Genomic DNA, 18187 nt, shown 5'->3' with positions numbered 1-18187 from the left:
TGCTCTGGATCTTCAATCAAGATGGCCTCCCTGAAAGGCCTCCATTTATATATCAGATAGCGGCATCTAAGGGGGTTCAATTACGAGGGGTCAGCGAAATCGCCATTCCCCACCATTGCACCTGCTACTTAAAAAGAAATGCGCTTCGTGATGAAGTAATTTGTCACAAAGTGAATTTCTTTGTGAAATTTGGTGAAGCAGCTGAATCGAAGGTTTGAGAAGTTTGCTCATCACTAGCTGTAACAATACCCAAAACAGTAGACATAGGCATCATCATTAATAAGATGTATCGCGTTACAGACTGTACCTTGCTTCAAACACCATGGAGCCCTCAAGTTCATTAAATGGTGTGAACTGGTGGATTTCTCGCACCTCTGCCTCCAGTAAACGACCTCCCATCTCTGTACCCTTGACCTTATAATTGTAGGTAGCTGTTGCTCTGGAATTTTTGTTTCTCTCAAGAAAAAAAGTTACAGAGACAATTGTCATTTAAGAAACAACAAAACTAGGAAAAAGTCCATGAAAAACATTCAACAGAACGATCCTACCTTCTTACAGCTGGCACAAGTGTGGAGATAAGCATTGCCAATGACCATCTGTTCCCTGTGCTCGCAGTCATTTAGGTCTATTGATTTGGTAATGACCAATTGGTTTGTTTTTTGGTCTTCTTGAATCAAGTAGTTGTTATTGCAAAAGCCTTGAATGCCATTCTGCCATGAGAAAAAAATCAAATCCCATAAATTTCGCAATAATGCCCTACATAGCTATGCACTACACATCAAAGACGTCATCTACTGAATATAACCATCCACTAAATCAAAGCTTACAGACAAAGATGTTAGCATATAGTGGTAGACCAGTAACACAGTACAGGATTAAAAGAAATGGTTGCTCCCATGCCAGACTCATACATTGGTTGACTGGCATTGGAGCTCATTGAAGACAATGAGGCTGAGATGTAATACTACACACAACCCGTGAAAAGATGAGGTGCTGTTTTTGGATATGGCAATGGATAGGCATAATTCTGCCTATTTAGACCGGAGGCCTAGATAGGGAGAAGTTGCTGTCATAGTGGAGAGTTATCCTCTAAGATGCCCAAGTAGAAATGGATGGCAACTGGACCAGTTTTACTACTCCCATTCTCTATGGGACTACCGGAAATAGACGAGCACTGTACACAGTTCCAGAGAAGGAACGGAGCAGCAGGGTTCATGCTGGACCTGCCACTCCATCAGATCTGGGGAATGGGACTGCTGTTCTTAGGATTGGTGGGAGTACTAGTGGTTGGACCCCCAGCGTTTAGTTAGTTATCCTCTATCCTATGGACAGTGGATAAATTCTAAACTTGGCACAACTCCTTTAAAGAGATTTTTCCACTGATTCTCCACAAACCACGCAGCAAACTACAATCATGTCCCATCTACATGAAGGCAAAGCTGGTGGCCAAGAGCAAGTGCAGGAAAAATGGAGCACCAAAGGTCAAACCCCCACCATTCATAACGCCATAGTATATCCTAACACTAATATTAAATGACAGTAACATCCCTTTAATATTTTGCATTAAGTCATTTGACCTTAATATATGAGAAAGTCATAGTTTAGTTTAATAAAGTAACAAAAGAATGAAAACAAAATCCCTAATGATAGATAAAAGACACCTACGGTACCTACAAATTAGAGTGACACAGACAGGACATTCAAGAGTAAAAAAAAAAAACACTTCACAGTCAAGGTTATTTATCAGTCCAAACTGACCCACTGCATCCCAGAAGAATACTGTAATGTACTGTTCATGAAAAAGTTGATAGAAAGGATCATCAGTCTGGGCAGGATTGGAGATTTTAGCCTAAGGCCTAGAAGCCAGAGCCCCTGGCAAGTGCTATTTCAATGGGACAGTCATAAGCAGACCTTCCCCCAGGAATAAAGCACAGGATAGCTCAGGACATCCTTGAACACAGTAAAGAATATTGAGTCCCTTTTGTCTGCCAAAGTGAATGTCGAGACTATGTGAAGTTGTGGGTTGTTTGCTAATAAACTATTAATATAAAAAAAGACAAAAAAAGAAATTCCAGTATCTATGTCAATTAACTATATGCCCCATACAGATCAGAATTGGAGGGGCTGTCAAATATGTTTTGTCGATCATCAGAAACGTGACCAACAGGCCTTATAGAACACAAACTGTAATATGGGTCTGCTATAAAAATCTATATTCAGGAGTAGAGAATCCAGTTCAAGTCTGAATAAATTTGACTCAAATAAAAAATGTCTCCCTCTCCGCTGTCTCTGGATTAGCCCAAACTGAATCACACAAAATTCCGATTCTCTACAATCAAAATTTATTTAAAAGAAACAAAATAGGTAAAATTTTAGAATTTCAGAATCGGTCCTCTATTCATTGAAAATCAAAGAGCCCAATAGTAAAGTTAAGGGTGATGGGGTGATAAAGCTGAAAGAGTCAAACTGACTTTGAAAGGAAGGGCAAGATGCATGCTCGACCACTAGGTTGTTTAAACTCCTCCTCGTTGTAGTCATGCTGTGAGGTAGAAATGGACATGGAACCCTTGTAGATACTTGATAAATGTCTTTTGTGAACAACCCCTTTAAGTAAAGAAGCATAAACAGTTCAGTCCTAAACTTGTGGTTGAACATACTGTAGATATTTTGTAGGATAGTCATGTGTAGAGGGGGTGTATTCTCAAGAAAAATGCTAGCGATTGGTGTCAACGGGAGGCACTGGGTATCTAAAAGAATGATGATCTACCAAAGGTAGTGGACACATTTATGGTTTCTCCACAAAGAGCTTATGTCCCATCCCAGTCAGTGCTGCTTGAAGACATGTTGAGGGCAAGAGAAGTTTTCCTATCTCCCAAAAATGCCGGATCCGGCATTTCGGCAAGTGTATCGGAATTTTGGACGGAGATAAAACCACTGCATGTTGGGAATTATCTCCGTCCTGGAAAGGCAAAAAGACTGAACTGAAGACATCCTGATGCATCCTGAACGGACTGCTCTCCATTCAGAATGCATGGGGATAAAACTGATCAGTTCTTTTCCGGTATTGAGCCCCTAGGATGGAACTCAGTGCCGGAAAAGAATAACGCGAGTGTGAAAGTACCCTAATCTTACATCAACTACTCATCCCCACACCTCAAAGATTTAATGTCAAGGTCTCCAATGTGTATTTGTGTTGTAATGTCTTTCTAACATCACGGCGTCTTTATAGCATTTTGAATTCCTTTGTTTGGTTACATGTATTATGTTTTACTCACAATATCCCAACCTAAATTTGTTACTTTCAGGACTACAACATATGACCCTTTATGCAGCACCTATCGTGTATTTTATTGAGGTACCCTTTCAATATGTTTTTCCATCTTTTATTAGTTAGGGAACACAGTGTTATCAGGATCTACACAGTTGACCCAGATACAAAGCCATCAATAGATGCAATTTTGAAGTGGAGCGATTCATACATCAGTATTTACCTCTCCACCTATGTCAGGGTAATCATATATTGCTTGGTAAGACACTATAGATTTCGATTACTATCAATCTTGCATTTATATTGGATTTTTACCCAAAGTTCTGGCCCAATGGCAGTCAAGCAAGCAGCCCAAAAACAAAGGTACATTTCCTACTGGAAATGAGCAACCTGCCAACCCTAATGTCTTCATCCTGACTTTGGGTATCTGTAACCCCCAGAGAGGCTGCACTCCTCCTGCATGAGGGGCCTGCCAGGGTGTCTAGGTGCTATGTGTCAGCAAGAAGGAGTTGGAAGCAAAGTTCAGGAGACGGTTGGCGAATTTCTACACTGTAGTAGAAAGGTTCTACACTGTAGTAGACAGAGAGTCTGGTGTGTGTCCTGGTCAGAGAAATAGCAGAAAGAAAGTTGTCTGTAGACCAAGGTGGGAAAAGTTAGCCACCAAGTGTGTCCTGCTCTGTTCAGAGAGAAAAAAAAGCTGCAGAAGGCTGCAAGCTGAAGTCACGTTACAGAGCCAGACCACAAGCTGTGTTCCAGCCCCATAACAGAGAAGTGGATTGCAAGAGGGGAGCAGCGTGATATCAGCACAAGCGCTGCAATTAAAACTCAAAGTAAGTCTAAGTAATTAAGTTAAAAAGGGCTGTTGAACTGTATCCTATAGAAGATTATTGATTGCTTTGCATTGCTGCGGTTGACCCTGACAACTGAATATTGGTTCTAGAGACTGATCACATGTAGCATTTAAGAGACATTCTGCTGGTTGCACTTGTCACATTATTTGTTGTATCATGCGGTTATTCAGTAAAGAATTGCAGATTGCATCACTTTTCTTAGTGTCGTTGTCATCATCCACCTGCAACGTTACATATCTATAAACTCTTTAATATCTTTCAACATTCATTTGCAAAAGTATATATTAATTTCCATGAAGAGTGTTTGATAGTCAGTGAAATAACCCTTGGTGATATCAAGGGAGCCCATGTAGGGGGCTTGCAGTAAGTTTTCCTTTTTTGCAACCTACCCTAAAACTGGTCATGGACATATGTATGAAGACTAGGGGTCTCATACCTATGAAGATTGGTCTACTACCAATCACCAGAACAGAGGTCCTCAAGTACCCTATTTGACTGCAGCAGTAGCGACCACCCCTCTGTTCACTCTCTGTGGGACCCTGCCAGTCCCATAGAAGTGAATGGAGCAGTGATTAACACAGGGTAATTGGGGACGCCTTCCTCATGAATGGTGGGAGTGCCAGCAGTCATACATTTATCGGATGGATGATAAATATTGTTCATGGTCCGATATCTTCAAACTTCCCTTCGCCTTGGCCAAAGATTCAGTTTGATGCCCTAGCCATAAATACATTGGCTAAGACAAAGTGGCCTACTCCAAGCTTCCATGGTACCCAACACGATGAGCATGTGTCCTACCAGCCACTCCTAGCTAGTCAGTAACAAAACTTGAGACTTCTCATTCAATATTATTGTCCCACCTTTTGTACCAACCCCTACACTGTACCACCTTCTTCCTGCCACCTTCCACCATATGCCTACAAGAGTTCATGGGTAGGAAGACCAGAACCAGAAGATGTTCTACCAATATTTTTAGGTAGATATCTGCACTTGTATGCTCCCCTAGGCTATGCAGATTTTAGGTACAGTAGGACAGAGTAGATCAAGCTTGGACACTTGAAATGGCGATATCTTGGAACAGGAACTGTTTTCTTAGCATATAACTCCAAAGTGATACGGCATATGCCATCGTATCTGAGGGATTGCATTTAGTCTGAAAGAAACATGTTCCCTCTGAAAAGAAATGAAACTTATGCCTAGTATTTACTTTATTACCTTGCTCTCTCTTTGCTCATAAAAGAACTGTGTTCAGGACTCAAGTCTCCTTGGAATAACAATATGCCCTTCATGTGCATCTTAACATATACATATTACACTTCGGTACAATAAGTGAACCTATCCCTTTTTTTAAAAATATCTTACAAAGGCCGCATGTCCCATTCATCATCTCTCCAGGTACCCCTGCCCTATGTTGACCCCATTCTTACACATAGCACTTTCTTGTTCTGCAGATTAAAGCTCCTTGCCCAGAATCTCAAGGATGGACCTCTGCACTTGCCATTGAGTGATCCATCTCAAAGGTATTTCTCTTCCTCTCTTATGCTGATGTAAAGATCATACCCTGATTTAAAATACAGATTCTCATTAACATATTCCAGTCTCTCAAGACAAAGCATTTTTTTTCCCAGCAATCATTCACATTCTGCTGATAACATCTGTCTCCGAGCAGCCACAAATCCTTCTTTATGGAGAACTGTCTTGCTTATATGTCAATGTTTTCTTGCAGCAAAGGTTCATATATTCACAACGACATATTCTCCCCCTCATTAACCAGCATGTGTTCCCCCGCTTCTCATAATGACCCCATATGGTGCTCTACAACTGTTCCCCACGGGCCTTAATCAAGAGCTGAAGTTCGACAAACCAGTACAATTTCCAAAAATGGCCGCTATCTTCTTTGGTGACTTATGACCTTCTAAGGTATTGTTTCACTTTGGATAGACTGTTCAAAGTGGACAACCCCTTTAACTAAAAAAAATTTTTATATCTGAAAAATACACTGATCACAGAGTGTCCGCTGCTGCGAGCCCCAGCGATCATCTGTAATCTGTGAAGAAACCAGAAGCAAGTATAACTGGACATGCTAGGTCCTCCAGAGGGAGAGACGCTCTTTATTTCTGATCTCTGATCAGGCAAATAGGGTAGGCAAAACAGGAGATCCCTTCCCATTCAATTGCATTCCCTAATAAGATATTTCATAATGAATATTCCAAACAAGACAACCCGTTTTCAGCATGTAGGAAGCTAGAGCAAAAGTGTGTTAAGTTAAGTCAGATGTCAGTTAGAGCAGTAGTAAGAACTAATATGACTGGTCACCTTTTGGTACTTAAGGCACCTTTTCCTGTGGGAGGGTGCCTGAGCAATAGGTTGTTTAGTTTGTAAAGATGTGCCGTATTCATTTGTCTGCCCATGTGCCGACTTCTGCTTGCTTCTGGATTTTGACCCTCTGCTGCCTGACCTGACCTGTGCCTGACCTCTGTATTGACCCTTTGCTAGTTGCCTTGACCTCAGACTGTTTGTCAGATTGCTCATACTCCTGACCTCGGCCTGTCCCTATAGTTTTGCCTGATACCTTTGTGCCGTGCACCGGTGCCTTTGACTCCCATGGGTTAGCTGTCAATAACACATAGACTACAACAGGAGGTAGCAGCCTGGTGGTTTCCCTGCAGAGAAGGATAGATGCCTGTATAAGGGTTAAAGGGTGAAAACCATGGGACTGCCAGGATAATGCCCTTAAGAATAGCCGAAAACCAAATCTGTTGGTTGACACAGTGATTCTACACCCACTGCCATAACAGTACATTTAAAAAAAAAATTACAAAAAGGTAAATAAACCTGTTTTACTGAAGCAGTAAAACCCCTATAACAACGTCTTAGCCATAGGGGGTGCAAAGAAAGCATCTATATACGAGCCTTAGTCCCTGAATGGACTCAAAACCCTCTTATCACATAAGTATTATAAATGACACATGGTAGATAGGAGCCTAAAGGGGTTGCCTTTGGGGATACATTTTTTAAAGCATTACCTCACAGATCCCTCACTGCTGCTTTACCAAAGCTGAAGCAGCCTCTTCTGCTCTGTGTTTTTTGGTCTGAGCTTGAAACACAGGAAATCTTTGGAAATTACTGCTCAGCCAATCATTGGCCACAGTGATGACCCGGCCCTGTCAGTGATTGGGTGTGCGGGTATTTACAGCCATTTCCTGTGTGTCAAGTAGGGACCAAGAATTAAAGGGCAGTTGAAATCAGAGCAGCTGGGGGATCTGTGAGGTGAGTAAAGCTTAATTTTTAACCCATTCTGCCGTTTAAAAAAATATATCTTTTGTTCACTGCTGGAACACTCTCTTATAGTTATACATCTGCCCTTTAAATATTATAATTTCGTTTATTTTCCCTTTACTCCACATTCTGCTTATTACCTATACAGTACGATGCATTTGCCTTTAATGAAAGCTAGTTCTCTATCATTCCAGTCACTGCTTTTATTTTAATAAGATTTTTGAAAAAAAAGATTGATAAGATTTTCTGATTCAAAAGTATAAGGCCTCATGCACACGACAGTTGTTATTCTCGGCCTCCGTTCCGTTTTTTTTTGCGGATAGGATGGGGACCCATTCATTTCAATGGGTCAGCAAAAAAATGCTGATAGTTCATCCGTTTGTGTTCCGCAGCCGTTGTCCGTGTTTCCCTTCAGCAAAAAAATTAGTGCATGTCCTACTTTTTCATATTTGCGGACAAAAATAGGCATTTATTACAAGGGATCTGTGGAAAAAAACGGATCCTACAAAAAAAACGGATGCCGCATCTGTTTTTTGGGGCGGACGCAAAAAAAAACAACGGTCGTATGCAGGCCTAAAAATGAGGTTTTTAGTTACATAAAAAAATGCATCAAATATGTAAATAATAATTACAACAATAATAATATAAAAAAGACAAAGAAAAACATAAAGATAAAAAATAATCATGATTTAATTAACTTTAATTTTTTTAAATGAAATACCGTATATTTTAATGGGAGGCCCACCCCCAAATTCTTTTTAAATGCATACAGAAATACTATGAAATGAAATAAAATAAAAAATATAGATTATGAAGTAAAAAATGTGAACAAGAAAAAAAAATCCTAAAAATAAAAAAAATATTATTTAATGCACATTATTTTTTAAATTATATTTTTAAGAGAGGACCACACCAATTTTTTTTTTAATTTATGTAAAACATTAAAAGACATAAATGTGTTTTTCAGCTCACCTCTTGCACTATGTAGGTATTCTGGGTTCTTCTTATGGTGAGCTGCAGAATGTTCACAATACCTCTCAATATATTAACGGTAGTCTCCGATGATCCGTTCGGTATGTACAAATCACCAACTTGCCCACGGTTGTACTCAAACTTAATTGGGTTTGCCAGCTGTTTTTCCAACAGTCTAGTAAGCTTACTGGAACTTGTAAACTTATCTGTGGGCCAAATCCCATTATATTCCTGAATTTCAATATTACGTATCTGAAAGGAAAAAAATAGAAAAATAAAAATAGAAAATTAAAGATGAAAAATAAAAGCATTTTTTTATAAGACACTTAGAAAAGATATTTTGCAAATACTGTTCAAATTCGATGTTGGGTTATGCTGAATTCCCAATGTAAGAATTATTTTCTAGACATCATCACCATATATCAAGCCATACCCCTGGGCTCAAGGAAAACCGGCTCAATAATTAGAGTACGTATGTTCCATAGACAGAGAACAGCGGTGCGCTGAGGCTTTTACCATTAAAGCTGGCTGCCAGGTAACATGAAGTCATTCAGCCTTAATACTTTACACATTTCCTTTCGGTGAGGTTCCTGGCGATGTACAAACACTGGCTTTGTATTTCTGTTATGTGCTTTCAATTCTTACCAGAGCTATGCACAATGTATAAGGGCCTGCGCAGGATTAGAAAAAATTGGCTGCTTTCTTACAAAAACAGTGCCACGCCTGCTCACAGGTTGTGTGTGGCATTACAGCCAAGTAAAAAAAAGTATGCTGTGGGATACAAATGATGTAAAAAGAGAAACACGCTTATAGTCACCACCATTGCCGTTCTGATGGTGCCTGGGGCCCCATTGCACTCCAGTTCCTGATGACGTTCCAACATGGCAAGAATTGGTTTGAAACGCCACTCACTGCCTGGGGCAAGGAGTTTTCCTGGTCATCAATAGATGTTGGGTGGTGGTCCGATTTTAGGCAGTCCTACCAGTCAGCTGTTTGAAGAGATTGCAGTGCTCCAGAGAGCTGTGGCCTTTTCATTGCTTACAGTGCTCGGTAGACTCAGCACGCTGTTCATATAATAGTGGCTGCACCGGGCATTGCAATGTTGTCCCGGCCACAGAAATCTTCTCCATTGTGCCCTTGGTAAACAATGCAGTCTGACTTATCCTTGGTCACAGTGGCGTTTGGCACCTGGGGCAGGTCCTTTCTCTGGCACCCCCCACCTCCATACTTTAAAAACATTGTGCCCACTTACAGTTGTATGCATTCATTTTTCCCCCTCACAGTAGTAAGGTCCTCACTGCACCCCTTCATAGTAGTTATGCCCTCATTTTGCCCCTTCACAGTAGTTATGACTTCAAAGCACCCCTTCACAGTAGTTATGCCCACACTGTGCCCCCCTCAAAGTGCCTATGTCCACATTGTACCCCCTCATGGTAGTTATGCCCTCATTGTGTCCCCTTACTGTAATTTTCCCTTCATTGTGCCCCCTCACAGTAGTAATGCCCTCATTTCACCCCTTCACATTAGTTATGCCCTCATTGTGCCCATTCACAGTAGTTATGCCCACATTGTGCCCCCCCTCACAGTACTTATGCCCACATTGTGCCCCCCTCACAGTACTTATGCCCACATTGTGCCCCCTCATAGTAATCTCATAGTAGTTATGCCCACAGTATGCCCCCTTACAGTAGTTATCTCTTTATTGTGCCCCTTCAGAGTAGTTATGCCCTCATTTTTCCCCCCACACAGTAGATATGCCATCTCTGTGCCCCTTCACAGTAGTAATGCCCTCTTTGTGCCCCCTTCACAGTAACAATGCCCACTCTGTGCCCCCATAACAGTAATAATGCCCTCTCGGTACCCCTCAGTATTAAAAAAACTGTAAATACTGACGTGTCCCATTCCTGATGATCAGATCGCGCTGCATCACTGTGTGGGAGGAGTGAACAGGATGATGAGCACTTCTATCTGTATTAATGGAAGCACTCATTGCATTTGGCACCCCCCCTACAGCTGGCACCCGGTGTGGACACCAACCCACCCATCCCCCCATAATATATTCCTCTTTTCTTGGATATTTAAACAGCAAAATTTCAACTTTAACTACTGAGAACCGGAGGGAGGACATTGGCTACTCTTTTATAAAAAGAAAACTCCAGGAAAGTGAACAGAAAGGCTGCAATTGGGACACATCAGCCCCACTTTCATTTACCTCAATTACACTACCATCTGAAAGCCAACTGAGCTCTGAACTTGCAGCTCCACCATTCAGAAAAATCAGAAAGGCACATAGGCTAGATGACTGAAAAAAGGGATAAGGAAAGAGAAAGCAGCTTCCAAGGTAACTCCCAATGAGCTGTGAGCTGGCAGCTGCTCAAGCATAAAAAATCTGAGAAAGCAGATCTTGAGAATAACACAAGAAATGCAGGAATTATCCAGCATCTTAATGTAACTTCAATCTCTCAAGCTTCATAGATACATATCTAAAAGTATACTTTGCACATGAGGAGACTTCCAAGCTGTCCTTGTCTCCTTAAAATCATTTCAACTCTATGTCAGTGTGAGAAAGAGTGATGGAGGCGACGCAGACGCATAGGCTAGAGAACTGAAAGAAGGGATGGAGAGAGAGAGAAAGACTGAGAGAGCAGATTCAAAGGAATACCAACTGAGCTCTGAACTTGTAGCTCCACAGACACAAAGTCAGAGAAAGCAGATCTTGAGAATAACACAAGAAATGCAGGAATTATCCAGCATCTTAATGTAACTTCAAACTCTCAAGCTTCATAGATACTTATCTAAAAGTATACTTTGTGCATAAGGAGACTTCCAAGCTGTTCTTGTCTCCTAAAAATCATAGCTTTCAACTCTATGTCAGTGTGAGAAAGAGTGGTGGAGGTGACACATGCACATAGGCTAGATAATTGAAATAAGGGATGGAGAGAGAGAAAGAGAAAGAGAGAGAGCAGATTCAAAGGGAACACCAACTGAGCTCCGAACTTGTAGCTTCACAAGCACAAAGTCAGAGAAAGCAGATCTTGAGAATAACACAAGCAAAGCAGGAATTATCCAACGTCTTAATGTAAGTTCAACCTCTCAAGCTTCTGAGGTACATATCTAAAAATACAGCTTTTACCTCTATGTCAGTGTGAGAAAGATTGGTGTAGGAGACACAGGCAAATAGGCTAGAGAATTGAAGGAAGGGATGGAGAGAGAGAGAGGGAGAGAGAGTTAGCGATGCGCTAATGTCAGCACTACATAACAGTATGTTTTTTACATTTCTCCCTGCAGCCGTTCTGATAAAATAAGCACTTTTATAATATACTAATGGGCCTCTAGGTGCTATGTGGGCATAGAATCAGCACCTAAAGGGTCCGTCTACTTACTTTATATCCCGCCCAGGTCCCCTGTTCTGCCCGCCCCGCTACTTTTGATTGATGTGACGGTTCGCAGCATCGCTGACGAAATCCCGCGCCTGCGCCATTCACTTCTGTATTCGGCGCAGGCGCAGTGAGTGAATGATGCGCTCCCGATGCCAGCTTCCTCACTGTGACGTAGTCGGAGCAGGCGCAGTGAGGAATCCGGCACCAGGGGCGCATCATTCACTCACTGCTTCAACGATAAGACATGAAGCGGCTTCTGCTGGACCCCGGTGTATAGGAGTCGACCACAGCTCAGGCTCCTTGTTATAAAACACTATCGGTGGCGCTCAGCCCTAATAGAGTGTGATGATACAGATGCAACCATATATAGGGCGGCACTCACCAGTGTATGAACTTTGATAGTTGCTTTATTCAGTAAGTTGCAATGGGCGGCATCGGGCAGGACGCCGAAAAGCTTCACACAGGTGAGACAGCGACGGCTTGAAGCGCTTTGTCAGGCTACTACGTCAGAGCGCAGGTGCGCTCCACCTTCTTAAGCCGTGGAATCAATGCGTTACCTGGATGACCAGTGACGCTGCCACGATGCTCCCCGAAAAGGTTTACAGAGATAAGGTATACAGAAAACACCAGCACACATAGAAGCGGCTTTACAGAAACATTTTTAAAGAAACATACTTAGGTCAATTCTATCATTGAGGCCCAATTCATCCGCCGCTTGGGTACGGAGGATCCCCCTCGCCTGCCGCTGTAGGAGGAGCCGATGTCTATCACCCCCCTGCGGCGGTGGTTGTACCACCTCTAATCCTGAAAAAGACAAGTAACTAATATCCCCGCATGTGCCTTTTCTGAAATAGGGCAACCTTTACCAGAGGTTATGGAGTTGAAATGTTCTCTTTTACGCTCATATAAGCATCTAATTGTCTTGCCGATATAAAATCTGCCACATTTGCAGATAAACCACAAATGTACAGAATTTTTTGCACGAATTGCATTTACATTGGGAACAATTCCCACATCTAAAGTTCTCTTCTGGTCTACTGATTGTCAGCCACTGACTAGAATGTACGGGAGCCAACCTACTCCTTACAAGTTTATCTCTCAATGTACGACTCCTTCTAAAGGAGACTAATGGTCTTTGCTCAGTTACCTCACTCAGGGTACTATCTCTTTTTAGTATGTCCCAGTTCCTAAAAATAGCGGAACGGATCTAATCGGCCATTGGGCTAAACTTAAAAGAGAAGGCAAATCTACCTATACTTGTATCACCGTGTCCCGACCCAGGCATCTCCACTACTTTTCTAGGTTTCCTATTCTTTTGCAGTAAATCCCTTTGAGAGAATTTTTTCTCAACCCTTTCCATATCTCTGCTGACTTCACTCTCTGGGTATCCTCTAGCCACCAACCGTTGTTTTAACTCTAACGCCTGCCATCGATATTCCTCCAACTCACTGCTAAACCTGCGTAATCTAATAAATTGTCCGTACGGCAACGATCTCTTGACAGTTCCGGGATGGAAGCTGTCATGGCGGAGCAAGGAGTTGGTCGCCGTGGGCTTACGAAAGCCCTCCGTGACCAACCCGTCGCCCCTCGCCACGACAACCACATCCAGGAATTCCAACCGTGCCCCCCAAAAATGAAGGGTAAATCTCATCCCCATATCATTATTATTTAAATACCAGACAAACTCTTCACACTGTACTTTTGTTCCAGACAATGAAGACATCATCAACAAAACGTAAGAAAACTTTAAAAGTACTGTAAAAACGGATTAGACACGGAAAACACGAATCTGTCTTCCAGTCTCTCTCACTTACTGCGCCTGCCCCGAATACAGAAGTGAACGGCGCAGGCGCGGGATTTCGTCGGCGATGCTGCGAACTGTCACATCAATCAAGAGGAGCGGGGCGGGCAGAACGGGGGACCTGGGCGGGAAAAAGGGTGAGTGGACGGAGACTCTAGGTGCTGATTTTACGCCCACATAGCACCTAAAGGCTCATTAGCATATTATAAAAGTGCTTATTTTATCAGAACGGCTGCAGGGAGAAATGTAAAAAACATACTGTTATGTAGTGCGGACATTAGCGCATCGCGATATCAGTCAGCTACATAACAGTATTTCTGGTGGTAGAAACCCTTTAAAGAGAGAGATCAGCTTCAAAGGGAACACAAACTGAGCCCTGAACTCACAGCTCCACAAGCAGATCTTGAGGATAACACAGGAATTATTCAGCGTCCTAATGTAAGTTGAACCCCTCACGCTTTATAGATATGTGTCTGAAAACACACTTTGTACATGACAAGGGTGTATTATACATTGTTAATTACAGGGGAGCTCAACTTGAATTCAGCATCTGAATACATCGGGATATAACATTGCTGGTGGTCCACAACTGCTTCTCAGATGAAGCCCTACCACTCAGTTTGACAGGTCAAATCATAAACTAAGGTGGAATATCTTAAAAGAAACAACAATGATCTAGTATTTAGCAATGGAAAAAGAATGAACTCGCAGGATCTGTCACACACACACACACACACACACACACTCGTACATGCACACCCTTTCTCTGGATATGCATAAGTTCAGATTTCAGCCTGGCAATTACGGTTTAAATCCATGACAGCAGCTGATTGAATAATAGATGATGAAATTATAGTCTGCTGTTCAGTTTCTCAGCGATTGCATTGATCCAATAAAGGTTTGTTGTTCACTTGAAATTATTTTCTTTTGTGTTACCGAGCAGAAAGCAGAACAAATCCTTTAAGTCCATGACTGGTTGATAACTATCTGGCATATGTTTGAAATTGCATCAAGAGCACTTCCTAAAATAATAGATGTAATTGCATCCTGCTCAGGCAAGCAAAGCAGAAAATTAAAGTTTTCTCTTCTTGCATAGTTGGATGAAATGAGAAACTTGTGTTTTCTTTTTCTCTTACCTTAAGGAATCGGAGCCTGGGGGTCGCCCTGCTGATCTCTGCTCTGCATTTCAGCTTCAGTCCAGACTTTGCAAAGCCTTGTTCTTGGAGACCGCTCAACACCAGACCCTCATAGTTATATACATAAGTCTTACTGGTCGCAAACTCCAACTCTGAAAGAGAATCAAGTTTATTTATTTATTTTCATTGGCTGCAGTTATTTTCCCTCTTTTTAAGGGGATCCCTCCACAGCGGATGATGTAATTTTGTTGTCTTAACCCATGGATGCCCAACCTGTGGTCCTCCAGCTGTTGGCAAACTACAACTCCCAGCATACCTGGACAGCCTACAGCTTTTAGGAATTGCTGGTGGTTGTAGTTTGTCAACAGCTGGAGGGCCGCAGGTTGAGCATCCCTGTCTTAACCAATATCCTTGAAGAAACATAAGATTCCACTTGATGCTCCTTTTTTACACTTGTAAGTTACATTTAGAGAGGGGTTCCTGTTTTATGTAATGAAAGTTTCACGGGGGGGGGGGCGCTATTTTTCTATTTTTTTTTGTAGAGAGCGTCAGAGTTGGCATAGAGTGTCTTAGAGGCCAGGCAATGTTCCCTGGGAAAAAAGGATATGCAGATTACGGTATCTCCTTTCTAAGAAAAGAAAGCTGTCCACCTAGTAGAGATAGCTACCTTATAATATGGTCGCTCTCTCCACTCAGTGGCAGTGCAAATACAGCCTAAAGAGTTCTAACCTGCACGTAGAATTAAAGTGCAATCTTTGCATAGGAAAAAGTTCTGAAACTTTCTAATATTCTTTGTGTTTTAATTCATTGTCATTATCAAGATCTCTGCCTACTGTTAGTGAATGGAAACCTGTACAGGCGTGATACTTTTCAGAAATGAGAGTTGGCTACACTTGTATCCAATCTAGGCAACCCTGCGATCCAGAATGCTCGATTCTATCTACCCCATGCAGTCCAACAAATTATGAGGACAGCATCAGTTAACTCTTCAGATGCTGGGGTCAATTGTGATCATGACATCTGAGGTGGCTTTCCTCGGCAGTGCTGCTGATTTAGCTCATTGAAGATTGCACAGGGTGGATACTTTAAAGCAAATTCTCAATATTAGGTCTCTAGCAGTTTTTAGTGTAGAAAATAACCACGGGGTCTCATAGCAAACATTGTAATGGGGCCTCACTCCACCATGGCCACCTTCAGTAGCAAGTTCAGAATAGTGATGAGCGGGAGGTGCCATATTCGATTTCGCGATATTTAGCGAATATTCGCATGAATATTCGTGTTATATTCGTCGAAATCGAATATTCGCAATTATTCCAATTATCGCGAAATAATTTTTTCGCATATTGCGAAAATTTATCTTGATAGTATAAGGCAACGTTCCTATGCTAATGACTATGGCTAGGCTAATATGTGTATTTTACGAAATTTCGTAATATTGCTCTAACTTCGTCTCTTTGAATATTACGAATATTCTAAAAGACGAAGTTAGAGCAATATTAAGAACATTTGCAAAAGTCGAAATTGCGATACGAGTAATATAACACGAAATAGTCGCATGAAGATTTAAACTTAGCACTGCTATATTCCATATTGTAGCCTAATATGGAATATAGCTGTGCTAAGTTAGCACTGCTATATTCCATATTAGGCTAGAATATGGAATATAGCTGTGCTAAGTTGAAATCTTCATGCGACTATTTCGTGTTATATTACTCGCATCGCAATTTCGACTTTTGCAAATGTTCTCAATATTGCTCTAACTTCGTCTTTTAGAATATTCGTAATATTCTAAAAGACGAAGTTAGAGCAATATCACGAAATTTCGTAAAATACACATAGATTGTATTTAAGCTAATATACTGCTATAGTAATAATTTTTAATAGTGTACATATTTTACAAAACTTAAGTTCAGAAGAGGCAAAAAAAAATTACAGGAAAAAAAAGGGATTATAGCACTATATTAGCTAAATTACAATCTATATGTGTATTTTACGAAATTTCGTAATATTGCTCTAACTTTGTCTTTTAGAATATTCGTAATATTCTAAGAGACGAAGTTAGAGCAATATTACGAAATTTCTAAAAGACGAAGTTAGAGCAATATTAAGAACATTTGAAAAAGTCGAAATTGCGATGCGACTAATATAACACGAAATATTCGCATGAAGATTTCAATTTAGCACTGCTATACTCCATATTCTAGCCTAGTATGGAATATAGCAGTGCTAACTTAGCACAGCTATATTCCATATTAGGCTAGAATATGGAGTATAGCAGTGCTAAGTTGAAATCTTCATGCGAATATTTCGTGTTATATTACTCGCATCGCAATTGCGACTATTGCGAAATTTCGTAAAATACACATATAGATTAGATTGTAATTTAGCTAATATGGAATATAGCAGTAAGTTGAAAACGCCACTGACTGGAGCAGCCAGGAAGCCAGGAATCCAAAGGACAGGTAAGAACAACTTTAGGGAAGTGGGAAAGAAAAAAATATAATAAAAAAAAAAATAAAAAAAACGAATATTCGATTTCGCGAATATATAGAACGATATTCTAAATATTCGCGAAATCTCGAAATTGCGATATTCGAGAAAAAAATTCGCAATTCGAATATTCGCGCTCAACACTAGTTCAGAACACGAAATGCTGATTCCTATTGTCTATTCGCTTATTTTCTCCCTTCTGCACAGAAACAAAGCACACAGTGATGCCACAGAATTGGTATAATGAACACAGTGATGTCACAGAGCAGAGATAATGCACATAGTGATGTCATAATGAACACAGTAATGTCATAATAGAGGAATAATGAGCACAGTGATGTCACTGTACAGGGATTATAAACACAGTGATGTCACAGTACAGGAATAATAAACACAGTGATGTCACAGTACAGGGATAATAAACACAGTGATGTCACAGTACAGGAATAGTAAACACAGTGAGGTCACAGTACAGGAATAGTAAACACAGTGATGTCACAGTACAGAGATAATAAACACAGTGATGTCACTGTACAGGGATAATAAACACAGTGATGTCACAGTACAGGGATAATAAACACAGTGATGTCACAGTACAGGTATAATAAACACAGTGAGGTCACAGTACAGAGATAATAAATGCAGTAAGGTCATAGTAGTGAGATAATGCACATAGTGATGTCAGTGAGGGACGAACATCGATCGGGATGGTTCGCGTTCGCGGCGGGCCAAATTGACATTAATGGCAGGCAAACCTGAAAAACCTTGCAGCCACCAAATACTTACTAGAAGTGCCCAAATAGTCCCACAACATGGACAGTGACATACCAGAGGGGGGTCATTGGCAAAAATTCCCGTATTTTAATCAGGGGCCATTTTAATGCGTCTTAAAGGGAAACTCTCAAAAATGGGCCCTGCTAGAGACTAGAAAAATGTTATTTTAGGCCACTGCAGTACAGGCCCCAAAAATGAGGCATCAACCTAACAGAAAAGAACTTGTGATGATGTGG

The 18187-nt window shown here is 41.1% G+C and overlaps 1 protein-coding gene across 1 annotated transcript in view; it reads right to left on the bottom strand.

Moving 5' to 3' along the window:
- LOC120979863 (vitellogenin-1-like) overlaps positions 1-18187 on the bottom strand; it is a 122744-nt gene that overhangs the window by 90512 nt on the left and 14045 nt on the right. The window contains exons 3-6 of the mRNA XM_040408821.1: positions 14688-14839; positions 8371-8622; positions 549-710; positions 308-456 (exon numbers count right to left, since the gene is read on the bottom strand). Of these exons, the coding sequence (XP_040264755.1) occupies positions 308-456; positions 549-710; positions 8371-8622; positions 14688-14839 (715 nt within the window). The remainder of the gene's footprint in view (positions 1-307; positions 457-548; positions 711-8370; positions 8623-14687; positions 14840-18187) is intronic.

Source organism: Bufo bufo, chromosome 9, assembly GCF_905171765.1.
Source record: "Bufo bufo chromosome 9, aBufBuf1.1, whole genome shotgun sequence".
In the NCBI taxonomy this organism is placed as follows: domain Eukaryota; kingdom Metazoa; phylum Chordata; class Amphibia; order Anura; family Bufonidae; genus Bufo; species Bufo bufo.
This window is presented reverse-complemented; position numbering and strand designations above follow the sequence as displayed.